General features: G+C 35.0%; 1 protein-coding gene across 1 annotated transcript in view; it reads left to right on the forward strand.

The window, feature by feature from the left end:
- Positions 1–13,040, forward strand: part of ADAM10 (ADAM metallopeptidase domain 10) — an 81,405-nt gene extending 68,365 nt beyond the window's left edge. Inside the window, exons 13-14 of the mRNA XM_008048036.1 lie at positions 8,240–8,366; positions 10,794–13,040. Of these exons, the coding sequence (XP_008046227.1) occupies positions 8,240–8,366; positions 10,794–10,888 (222 nt within the window). The 3' untranslated portion in view covers positions 10,889–13,040. The remainder of the gene's footprint in view (positions 1–8,239; positions 8,367–10,793) is intronic.
- The last annotated feature ends 443 nt before the right edge of the window (positions 13,041–13,483 follow it).

A 13,483-nucleotide genomic window follows, 5' to 3' on the forward strand; every position in this document is an offset into this window, starting at 1 on the left:
AAAAGCTCATTTATTTTCACTGTAAAAATATCTAGGCCAGACTTGGTGGTTCAGCCTATAACCCAAGCACTTTGGAAGGCCGAGGCGAGTGGATTGCCTGAGGCTGCGGGTTTGAGACCAGTCCGGGCAACTTGACAAGACCTCGTCTCTACAATAAATAAAAAATTAGCAGGATATGGTTAACGTGCACCTGAGTTCTAGCTAGTTGGAAGACTGAGGCAGTAGAATTGCCAGAGCCCAGCAAATTGATGCTAGGGTGTCTGTGGTGAGCATGCTACTGCACTCCAGTCTGGGCAACAGAGTGAGACTCCAACTCAAAAAAAAAAAAAAAATCTAATAGGCATGATCATTTAAGTATTTTTAAAATCCTTTTCTATTCAGATTTGAGGATTCATGAAATGCTTCACAATGAATTGGCAGGCTGAGTCTTTTCTTGTGTTCTGGAACTGATTAACAGGTACTTTTAGGTTTACAGAGATTTGCCTTATATGTATGCCAAATGGCACATTATTTTATGTTGTTGTTGACAGTTATAACAACAACAAAGTACCCATAATACTTGAAGAGTGTTGTTTTTGACAACCATGTTTTGATTTTTCAAAATACATTTCCCTATATTTGTTGAGTGTCTACTTTGTGTCTGCTCAGGAGACAATGATAAACATCCTTTGGATTTATCAAGGAGTCATCTAGTTCTTGAAAAATTTGAGAACATTCACCAGTAAATCCATTGAAATCTTATATTATTATCTCCTTTTCTTTAAATGGGAGTTGAAAGCATTCGTAATTCTCTTCCAATTTCTTCCATACTTGATATTTTCTAATTTTGTATATCTTTGTGTTAGGTCTGACATTGTAGAAAGCCATCTTTTACCTTGATTTTTTTAAATTTCAAGATTATTGTTGTATTTCTCCTTCCTTGTAAAAATTATTGCCTGCTATTTTGTGACTTTTTTCTTTTTTGCTTTGTTCAGATGTATCAAGAATTTGTCTTTTTTTTTATTAAGAATCAACACTTTTTTATTTTTCAATTTTTGTTCTCCTATTGTGCTGTAACTTTATGAATCTAAGTATTAAGTATTTGGTATTCATTATGAATGAAACATTTAGAGCACTGTTTCCCGAATGCGTAACAGAACACTAGTTCTGTGAGATGCTCTAGGGATTTGGTGGTCAAATGAATGTGGAAAACACTGCATACTGTGACTTCTCTTGGAGATTTGCAAGATTGTGAGAAGTCCTACAATAAGTGAATCTTTTAAACTTTATTTAGTAAACTTACCTAACCCTAGAAACCATTCATGTAAAAACAGACATTAAATATCTTTTGAAGTCATTTTGGAGAAATACTGATTAATAACAGTAGTTGTCAATCCTGGTTGTACACAAAAATCACCCTAGTATTCAGACCAACTAAATCAGAATCTCTGGAGATGGATCTTAAGTGTGTGGGTCCTTTAAAACTCTCCAGGTAATTCTGATGAAGAGCCAGGATTGAGAACTACTTATCTAGAACAAAAGTTGGAAAACTATGGCCCATGAGCCAAATTCAGCCCCCTGCCTATTTTTGTATGGCTCATAGCTAAGAATGGTGTTTACATTTTTAGGTGGTTGAAACTAGTTTTCTTAATTATCAAAATAACTATGATAAATATTATAATCAAAATATTATAACAATAATTTTTCTTTTAAAAAATTACATGGGGCTGAGCTCATTGGCTAAGCCGTGATCCCAGCATTTTGGGAGGCCAAGGCGAGTGGATTGCCTCAGCCCACAGGTATGAGACCAGCCCGGGCAACTTGGCAAGACCTCGTCCCTACAGTAAATAAAAAATTAGCCAGGTATGATAGTGCACACCTCTAGTTCTGGCTACTTGGAAGGCTGAGGTGGAAGGATCGCCAGAGTCCAGCAGGTTGACACTGGGGTGGCCATGAGTGTGCCACTGCACTCCAGCCTGGGCAACAGGAGTGAGACTCCAACTCAAAAAAAATTGCATGGAGTTCAAATTTTAGTGTCCATAAATAACATATTATTGGAACATGACCACGCCCATATGTTTATACATTGTCTATGGCTGCTTTTGAACTTTGAGTAGTTGCAGACTGACTGTATGGCCTCACAAACCCTCAAATATTTATCTGAGTGTTTATGGGAAATATTTGCCAGTTCCTGATTGAGAGCAGGAATCTCAGAGCTGAGACCCCTGACTAGTAGCATCAGCATCACTTGGGAACTTGGTAGAAATGTATTCTCAGGTTCCACTCCAGTCCCACTTAGAAGGTAATGGTGCATGCCAACGTTTGTGAATCAGTATCTTTCAGTCTCTGCAATGTAATGATTCCTTTAAAAAAAGACTTATAACATATTTTCTACTTTGTCATCCTGATATGTTGAAAATGGGAGAATTGTAGACTAGAGTCTTTCATTGTCTATATGACAGGACACATAGATATCATCTATGAAACTTTAACAGCAAAGTTGCAATATTGTCAGAGAGCTTGGTATATAGTATGGATGTAGTATACATCTGCTAGATGAATGAAACAGATTTCTCAAATGTAATGATTTATATGGAAAAGAATAAAATTAGACATATTATTTTAACTTGGAATCTGTGATGTTTTCAGGGTCCTCTCAGTAGTATTTTATCCTGCTTACCCAGGCTTAGCTTAAAGTAACCAAAAGTTTAGTAGTCAGTTGCTTTTTGCTAGGCAGATTAATTATGGCAGTGACAGTTTGAAAGATAGGAGAAAAATATTTAGCTAAAGTCCAGACTATAGTATCTTCTGAAGAATAGAAAGGAAGCTTTCTGGCCCGCAGGAGTGACATAATCAGGATAATGACAAGGAGTTATGGGCCCCATGTGGTCTTGTGAGCCACAGGAAGTCCAGAGTACATTTGCTGATAGTGAAAGTTGTTAAACACTGGGGCATTCACTGAAAGGAATTTATGGTTGACTTTCTGCAGATCTTTAAAAACAGTAGATTAACTTATGCTTGAAGAGACTTGAGTGTATGTCTTCCCTCTCCCTGCCCACACACGTTTTTGGGGTGATATAACAGTGTTATCATTTTGTAATCTTATAGGTCTTTTTTGTTTCTTTAGGTTATCAAATTAAACACTATTGTAATTAATATATAATAATTATTAGACTAGTAAATTTTGACTTTGTCTTTGGCTACATTTAAATTCCTGTGTTGAACAGCATCTTTATTTCTTATGTAGAATTATTTTTTCAGAGTTCAAAAAACTTGTAGGATTTTGAAAACTTTTGGATGTCTTCTCGTTGTCTCTTAAGTTTTGCTTAACACCCTTGTATCTGTGTCAGCTAAGACCTGGGACACAATTTACACTTGTGAAATATTCATTGATGCTGGGTGCTGTGGTTCATGCCTGTAATCTTAGCACTTTGGGAGACTGAGGCAGGAGGATTACTTGAGCCTAGGAGTCCGAGACCAGCCTGAACACTAAGTAAAACCTTATTTCTACAAAAATCAAGAAATTAGCTCGATATGGTGACTTGTACCTATAGTCCTAGCTACTCGGGAGGCTGAGGCAGGAGGATCACCTGGAGATTGAGGCTGTGTTGAACTTTGATTGTGCCATTGTACTCCACCCTGGACACCAGAGTGAGACACCCTCAGTGTGCTTTTTTAATAAAATTTTTTAATTCTTAAAAAATAAATATGAAATTAATAAATGTTCATTAAATGAATGATAGCTCTCTTTTTTTCAGACTAACAGGTAAACAATTTGTGATCTTTTCTTTTGATATGGAACACATATTTTGTAAGGAATACCTGGTGGATAGTGTTTCCCCTGATTTTATACTGTATGTAAAAGAGAAAACATGTTATTTAGCATTTAAACTCATTGTGATAACTCTCTCTTAAAGGAAACATTTAAAAGCAAAACAAAACCAAAATACCTCCACCAAAATGAGCACTCACATATAAACCATTGTTTTATTTAGTTTTTCTTGGTATCTTCTGTTCACTGCTATGTTCTCTTTCCTCAACACTAAATTCTGAAAAAGCTACATTGCCACTAAAACATCTCATGTTTTGGGCTTCTGATATGTAGTTATCTGGAAAAATTTAGTGGAATTCCAGGAACACTGTTAGAAGAAACTGAAAGTTTCTCAGGGGCTTGAATGTCATATTTTATTACATATCTGTTGATCTGAATTGATACTGGGTTCTTTTGGCCTTTGTTTTCTGTAGAATTTTAATCACTATTAAATGTGGGCTTTCTCCAATCTCCCTCTCTTATTGCAGTGCTATGTATTTGCATTGCTCTTTATTTAAGACTATATAGGTCTTTTAAAAAACTATTATTAGATGTATCAAAAGTGTCTTACAACAGAGACAGGACTGTTTTTGTGTAAGATAAGAGCCTTGCCACATTATTTGTATGTGTTAGGCAATCAGAAATAACAAATGAACTGTTAGAAATGTTTCAAGGTCAGTATTCAGAATAATGATTCACCTGTAATCATTAGTCCAGTAGGTATTTTTTTGTGGGCTGGGTATTGAGGTGGTAGGGTATAAGTTCAAGTAGCTAAAAGTCCAGTTTGGGATAGAGAAGACAGGCACCAAGAAACATTTTCAGTCTGTATGCTGTTTTCACAGAAAATAGAACCTAAAGGAAAACCTTTTAGGAGGTGATGCCAGAGGTAAGTTCTTAAGGACTAGTAGAAGTATAGAGTACAGATGTGTTTTATGGGGATGGAGCACATAAAAAAGACACTAAAGTATGAATTTTCCAAAACAAAACATATTTTTCTATTTAAAAAAAAAAAGTCTGATTATTCTTTATTTAATTGACAGCATCAGCATAATATATTCAAAAGTGGGCTTTTTTTTTTCATCCTAGACCCCCCTCGTCTTCCCGGGGCAAATTTTTTAGGTATTCTTCAGAAACTGCCTTTTCCACTATAAGAATGTACACTTTTTAAAAAGTGGAATCATGTCACATATACTTAGCTGCACTTTATTGTGTGCTCAAGTTTTGCCTTTTTTTGTTGTTGTTGTTCTCTTTCCCATGTATCTCCTGTAACAGAACTTGCCCATCAACCGGAAAGTAGTAGGAAAACTCTTGACTCTTTGCACTCATGGCACTCATGGATTGGCTCACGTTAGAGGTAATACTGCCTCCCAGGGAGTATTTGGACATGTACGATGTTTGTCAGAGTAACTGAGGGGCTCTATTGGCGTTTGATGGATGGAGGCCAGAAATGCTGAACTTACTGCACTGCTCAAAATGGTCTTGTACTGTTTTGACAGATGGAGGGTAGCCCTTATTTCCTGCCTTTTGATAAATAATAGGTCTATTGTTTGAGGGTGAATGAAAACAAAAAAAACAGTAGGAGTCTATGGGAATACCTGTTGGGAAAGAGGACATCATCCTAAAGACTAAAAAAGAAGAATAGAGGTCTGAAATTTGTTTTCTATAGAAAACAAAAGAAAATTTTAAAAAAATCTGGCCGTCGCAGATACAAGTAGTGTATATATATATGTTTGTATACATATATATATGCACACACATCTATATACACACACATCTATATACACACACATATTCATATACAAATTCCATTTTAAAAGCAAACTTAGAATTATTCTAAAGTGTGATTTCTCAAAAGTCATAAAATTCTCAGATTAGATCTCTGTATATATGTGTATGCATATATGTATGTCTCTTTCACTTTTTCATTCCCTCCTTTCTTGAACAGTTTATTCCTAAAGCCATCAGGTGAGGTCAAGCAAGGCAGGCCTCCATGCCAGGTCGGGGAAACCGTAGTGGCTTAGAGCAAGGTGTTGGAGCTGACCGGTTGGGAGGGTGTGGGGTTAGGAAGACCACCATTATGGGGTCTCAGAGCTCCAGTTAGTATGAGAAATGCGCCCTGCAGAGGGGTTGCTGGCAGGGGATGTCAGAGTACAAGTGAGGTGAGATGGTTGTCTACTTGGGAGGAGCAAGACTAAAAGAAACCAGGGCTCTTGGGAGAAATGACTGATTCCAGGGCTGGGTAGGGAAAGAACAAGATAAATTTGGAACTACTTGTTCTGACAGAAAGTAAGAAAGTGCTCAAAGTTTGGTGCAGACATGTCTGGAAGACATAATGTTTGTAATGGATTATAAGTATTCTCTAAAATAGGAAACCATGAGGGAGTAAATAAATGAATAAAATGGAAGTTTGATGAAGAACAGTATATTTACATATTTCCAAATAGTCCCTACAAAATACTCATTGACTAGAAAAGAGACTCTTCATGGTGAAGTTTGACAGATAACACCTTAATCAAGTAACACCTTAATCAAGTGATCAAGTTAACATCACCAGTAATGAAATAAAAATCATGTGTCACCTGTTAGCATGCAGTGAGAAGAGCACAAACATCTGTGATACTCTTACCAGATGTGTATGACTTGAATCTAATCATAAAGAGACACCAGAGAAATCCAAATTGAGGGACATTCCTATACAAAATAACTGCCCTGTAATGTTCAAATTGTCAGGGTCATAAAAGCCAAGGAAAGACTGAAACATTTCCATATTGAAGGAGATTGAAAGGAACATGACATCTAAATGCAGCACATGATTCTGGACTGGACGATATTGGGACAAGTGGCAAAACTTGAATGGGGCCTGAGGATTAGATGTTAGTAATGTATCAGCACTAATTTCCTGATTTTGACAATTGTGTTGTAGTAATCTAGGAAAACAACCTTATCTTGTATAAATTATATGTTAAAATGTTCAGGGAGCATGGTGCTAGCAATTTAATCTCAGGTGTTTTCAGATCTTTAAAAGTTTTTTGTACTATACTTGCAGTTTTTAAGTTTGAGATTCTTTCAATATAAAACATTTTTTAAAAGTAAGAAAGACTTTATGCACATAGAAAAAGTGGCTAGGGGTATTTTGCTACAACATGCATTTTTGTTTTAGAATTATTTTCATTAATGCTAAAATTAGCTTTATTATTACGTTAATTACCTTATCACTATTGGATAAAGAATATAGAAGTAGTAAGCTGTTTGTGATAAGACCTCAGATCATAGAAAATCCTCTTAAATGGGAGTTTGGCTGGAAATAATCAGCAGTAGCTACATATGTATTATAGCACTCTGTGTTAAACCAGTGTGAAGATTCACAGTTTTAAAATCGTACATATTTTGTATTATGTTTATTCATACATACTGTCTTAAAACAAAGTTTGAATATTTGAAACTGTAAGATAAATGTAGAATTTCTTAAGAATGAGACCTTTTTGTAGTTCATGGTGATGATTGACTGTTCACATGCACATATGAGATGTGCCTCCCTCAAACCTTGTTACTATAGTACATGAAAATAAAAAATAATTTCTTAAGAATGGAAATAGTAGTTTTTCTATAAGTAAGATTTTATCAGTTTTTGAAGGTTTTTTGTTTGTTTGGCTAATTGATTTGTTTAATATGGGTTAAGTTAAAAGTGAAGTTTTTGGTTTCTTATTAGAGTAAACTTTGCTGCTACAGTGTGTATATTCTTTCACTTTTCATATTTAAAAAGATAGCTAACCTATTAATGAATGAAAATTAAGATATTATGGTATAATATTTTGAAAACTGATGTATAAAAATTTTATAACAGTACTCTAGATCTTAAACTTCAAATGAAATAGGGAGAAGAAAAGAGGGGTTTCAAAAGAGATCGAGTTTCAGTTTTCACTGGACAATTAGGAAGTAATATATGTTGAATAATTTTTAAATCTATTCACTCATGGAATATAAAATAAATTATATACCTTCTAAACTATGGAGATCATAAAAGCAAACAAAACAGTCTACAAGAGTAAGAGGCAAAAAAAAAAAAGGGAAATATTTAAACTAGAACATACTTAGTAACATGAGAAAATACAAACGATGTAAGCTATAGGCAAGATACCTCCAGTTTTGTGCATGTGTTTTTATGTATGTAAGACAAACATAGTTATATATAGAAAAGACATGGAAAGGAAATAAAATTGAATGATTTTTTTCTAGGAGGTGAAATTGTAGGTGATTTTATTTTATCCTTTAAACTTTTATATTTAAAGAAATTAATATGGGCATATATGTGATATATATATATAACTCCTAACTAACAAATGTTCTTCAAAAATTAAAATGTAATATATTTCATTCTATACTTTATGTAATATAACATTCTAAAATATTTTATAGTTTTTTTCAGTGGAAAAATCTGTTTACTTCTAGGCTCATTGGTGGGCAGTATTACTGATGGGAATTGCCCTGATCATGTTAATGGCTGGATTTATTAAGATATGCAGTGTTCATACTCCAAGTAGTAATCCAAAGTTGCCTCCTCCTAAACCACTTCCAGGTAAGAATCTTTGAGCAAGATGTTACTCAGAATTATTTAGCAGGTAAATAAGCCTTTACTGATATTTTTATAGTACTTTTATCCTTTAGAATGAAATTACTAGATGAATGATTTAGTTGATGTTTAAGTGTGCTTTTTATCAATCAGTCTGGGCAATGACTGCTGATTTAATGCTAATTTATTTGAATGTCTGAAATTATTTAGAACTTGAAATTTTGATTTTTGCTTAGTATTTGTTTTCTTGTTTTTGTTTCATATTCTAATATATTTCCTCATTATTATGGTAATTACTCTACTTTTAAATTGTTGATATTTGGATGCTATTAGTTATGTTTCTGGTACTGTGTTTTTCTTTCTGGCCCCCCCCCCCCCTTATTTTTTTAAAGAGATGAGATCTCGCTATGTTGCCCAGATTGACTTTGAACTCTTGGGTTCAAGCGATCCTCCTGCCTCAGCCTACCAAGTAGCTCTACTGCAGGTGTGCACCACCACACCTGACTGTTACTGTTTTTAATGTTTATGATCTTGAAATATTTTATGTGACATAAGTTTGTTTTCCCTAAGGATGATTGATGCTTATGGGGAAATAGCACAGATCTCAGTCTGTGGGAGAATCTTAGGGTAGAGGCTTTAGTCATCAGATAAGTACAGTCTAGTATTCTCCATGCTTGAAAACAACTCCATAGTTCTAGTCTCCACCTTTTTTAGCTCTCTGGGAGACATAGCATGAGGGCGGGACCCTCTTTAGATTAGCTCTGAGAGTTTGGGGATGAAAGGGTAAGAAGTAAAGGCTCCAGATTACTTAGCCCCTCTCTCTACAGTATCTGTGGCTTTTATGCTGCCCTCCAACATTGTCCCAAGGCAATGGCAAGGGAGACCCAGAGCTAAATGACAGCAGTTACCTCTCCTGCCTCCCACAGACTTCTCTGGAGCCTCTTGCCTCAGTCCAAGTCCACTATATACAAAAGTAGTTCATAACTAGATTTCTTATAATTTTCTTTATTTTCCTTAGTTATTCTCCTGCATTTACCTGTCATAGGCAAGAGAGCCCTTTAGTCATGCTCGGACAGTATTAGCGAGAGTGGCAAATTGATTTTTTTGTTTGTTTTTTGAGTTGGGGTCTCATTCTGTCACCCAAGCTGGAGTGCAGTGGCATGATCATGGCTCACCACAACCTCAAACTCCTGGGTTTAAGCAATCCTCCTACCTCAGTGACCAGAGTAGCCTGGGATTACAGGTGTACTACTACACTCAGCTAGTTTTAAAAAAATTTTTGTAGAGATGAGGTCTTGCCATGTTGCCCAGGCTGGTCTTGAACTACTGTGCTCAAGCCATCCTTCCACCTTAGTCTGCCAAAATGATGGAATTACTTACAGGTGTGAGCCACCACACCTGGCCAAGGGAAGTTGACTTTGATATTGTTGCTTTTCTTAAATTCACAATGTTAGTTAACACTCTAGAACTTATGTTAATATTTAAGGAATTTGCAAGGGCCACATGATACTTTTTAGATACTGTTACCAGTTGTGGTCTTGTTCCATGAAACACTTACTTTGTGTGTATTGATTTCATTTTAAGTAAATAGCATCTTTTAAAACTTTATAAAAGCTAGTTGTCATTTACTGAACCCTCACAAAAAGTTTTAAGCATTTTACATGAATTATATAATTTTCACAACAGACTACATGAGTTAAATGATCATCCCTGTTTTACAGTGTAGGCACCATAGTTTCAGAGATGCTCCAAGACACTTATTAATTTCCTCATCATGGATTCTGTCCTCAGAATCTATGATATTAATTTGGATTAATCTATCTAATACTAGTGGTTTGTTGAGCACTGAAATGTGACTAGTTGCAACTGAGATGTGCTATTAAAGATAAAAATATAGGCCAGGCACAGTGGCTCAAGCCTGTAATCCCAGCACTTTGGGAGGCTGAGGCAAGAGGATTGCCTGAGCCCGTGAGTTCGAGACCAACCTGGGCAACATGGTGAGACCTTGTCTCTACAGTAAATCAAAAAATTAGCTGGACGTGGTAGCATTCGGCTGTAGTTCCGGCTACTTGAAAGACTGAGGTGGAAGGATTGTCGGAGCCCAGCAGGTTGATGCTGGGGTGGCCGTGAGTGTGCCATGGCACTCCAGCTTGGGCGACAACACAGCGAGACTCCAACTCAAATAAAATAAAATAGTATCAGACTTTGAAGATTTAAAATAAAAAATGAAATATTTTGTTAATTTTTATGTTGACTGTTTCTTTTTTACCTTTTTTATTATGGCTACTGGAATATTTAAAATGACATCAGTGGCTCATATTATATTGGACAGCACTGAACTAGAACCTTTCCTACTGAAACAGCAGCTTTGTTTTTAATAAGAATATTAAAAAACTTATGATAAACCTGTTTTGCTTTTGTTTGTGACTCAAGGCACTTTAAAGAGGAGGAGACCTCCACAGCCTATTCAGCAGCCCCAGCGTCAGAGGCCCCGTGAGAGTTATCAAATGGGACACATGAGACGTTAACTGCAGCTTTTGCCTTGGTTCTTCCTAGTGCCTACAATGGGAAAACTTCACTCCAAAGAGAAACCTATTAAGTCATCATCTCCAAACTTAAACCCTCACAAGTAACAGTTGAAGAAAAACCGGCAAGAGATCATGTCCTCAGACCAGGTGGAATTACTTAAAATTTAAAGCCTGAAAATTCCAATTTGGGGGTGGGAGGTGGAAAATGAACCCAATTTTCTTATGGACAGATATTTTTAACCTTAATGGCACAAAGTCTTAGAATATTATTATGTGCCCCATGTTCCCTGTTCTTCGTTGCTGCATTTTTCTTCACTTGCAGGCAAACTTGGCTCTCAATAAACTTTTACCACAAATTGAAATATATATATTTTTTTCAACTGCCAATCAAGGCTAGGAGGCTCGACCACCTCAACATTGGAGATATCACTTGCCAATGTACATACCTTGTTATATGCAGACATGTATTTCTTATGTACACTGTACTTCTGTGTGCAATTGTAAACATAAATTGCAATATGGATGTTTCTTTGTATTATAAAATTTTTCCGCTTTTAATGAAAAATTACTGTTTAATTGACATACTCAGGATAACAGAGAATGGTGATATTCAGTGGTCCAGGATTCTGTAATGCTTTACATAGGCAATTTTGAAATGAAATCAATTTACCTTTTTCTTATGATGGAGTTGGTTCTAATGCCCATTTTTTCTTTGTCAATGGCTGCTATGAGCACATGTGACTATGCTGCAAAACACAGTCAAGTGTTGTGCAGACTGGACATAGCAGCATACTGCTTCAGAGTTCTTTACGTAGATGTCTGGTTACTGTTTATGCATTTTAAACTTTCTAATTCAATTCCATTTTTGAATTGGTAGCTGAATTTTATTCATGCTTTGGTAAAAATTATGTCAATGAAATGACTTTTTATTTGTAGCCTACTTATTTGTGTTTTTCTTTTATCTAAAGTATGCTAATTATGTTTTTGTCTGAAATGGAAAAGCTGTGTGTTTATCAAAATATTTGAACAATTTTTTCAGCATATTATTACTGATCATTGGTAACCACTAAAGATGTGTATTTTGCTCAACTATTAGTTAAAATTGTAGATAGGACTTCTGACATTTTTTTCCCTAAAATATTTAACAATATTGAAGGCAAAGCAGCACAATGTCCCATTCCAAATTTATTTTTTAAGCAGATGTAAATAATTGGCATTTTAAAGAAAGAGAAAGCAAAAGCATTTAATGTATTAACAGGCTTATTGCTATGCAGGAAATGGAAGGGGCATTACAAAAAAATTTAAGCTTGTGACATATTTATTGCTTCTGTTTTCCAACTACATCACTTAAATTAGAAGTAAACAGCTATGATTTTCCTGACTTCAAATAGGAGGCAAATTTAGGGAAAGTTGAAAAGATTTCTGTGTTTTGGCTTTTTTTTTTTTTTTTCCTTTTTCTTAAGAGTATAAGGTTTACACAATCATTCTCATAATGTGACGCAAGCCAGCAAGGCCAAAAATGCTAGAGAAAATAATGGGATCTCTTCCTTGTAAACTTGTACAGTATGTGGTGACTTTTTTCAAAATACAGCTTTTTGTACATGATTTAGAGACAAATTTTGTACATGAAACCCCAGATAGACTATAAATAATTCTAAACAAATGAGTAGATAGATATGTATGTAATTGCTTTTAAATCATTTAAATGCCTTTGTTTTTGGACTGTGCAAAGGTTGGAAGTGGGTTTGCATTTCTAAAATGGTGACTTTTATTCTGCAAGAGTTCTTAGTAACTTCTTGAGTGTGATAGACTTTGGAACATGTAAATTTTTTGCTTGTAATGTTATCCTGTGGTAGGATTTTGGCAGGTACACACTGCTCTATTTTATTTTGAGTCTAAGTTAAATGTTTTCTGAAAAGAGATACGTGCACTGAACTCTTTCCACTGCGAATCAAGATGTGGTAAAACAAAAGGATCAAGACAAATGAGATCTAATACTACTGTCAGTTTAATGTCCACTGTGTTTTATACAGTATCTTTTTTTGTTCACTTTGGAAATTTTTACTAAAAATTGCAAAAAATAAAGTATTGTGCAAAGATGTAAGGTTTTTTGAAACTTGAAATGCATTAATAAATAGACTTGATGAAATCACCTTGAAGGTTCTATACTCTTTGAACTCTGAGGGCTATCTAAAGAAGCTTCTGATATAACAAATTATTTTTATTAAGTGAAGGGATTTTTAAGCAGAAAGAGGATTGTCTCTTCCCACAAAAGTATAGATAATCTTTATTCCTACTTTGGAGTTCATGTAGAAAACTTCCAATTAGATATTGTATCTCTGTGCAATTAACATTTTAAACACTCAACTAATCCCAACTGCATTGCATTAGTTTCTAGTCAATATTCAGTGCTTATTTTGGTAAAAAGAACTGAGTCATTTTGGAAGCAATATGTTCTTATTTATATGTATTTTTTGAAGTTTTGAGTGCTAAGTACCTTATTTTATTTTAAAAGTCTTGTTTAGTGATAAGCGTATTTTAAAGTTTTGAGCCAACATTTTCCTGTTTTGTCAAATTTGTAGCAAATACAGATCG

The sequence above is a fragment of the Carlito syrichta genome, unplaced genomic scaffold (assembly GCF_000164805.1).
Source record: "Carlito syrichta isolate Samal-C Ts95f unplaced genomic scaffold, Tarsius_syrichta-2.0.1 Scaffold4872, whole genome shotgun sequence".
Lineage (NCBI taxonomy): Eukaryota > Metazoa > Chordata > Mammalia > Primates > Tarsiidae > Carlito > Carlito syrichta.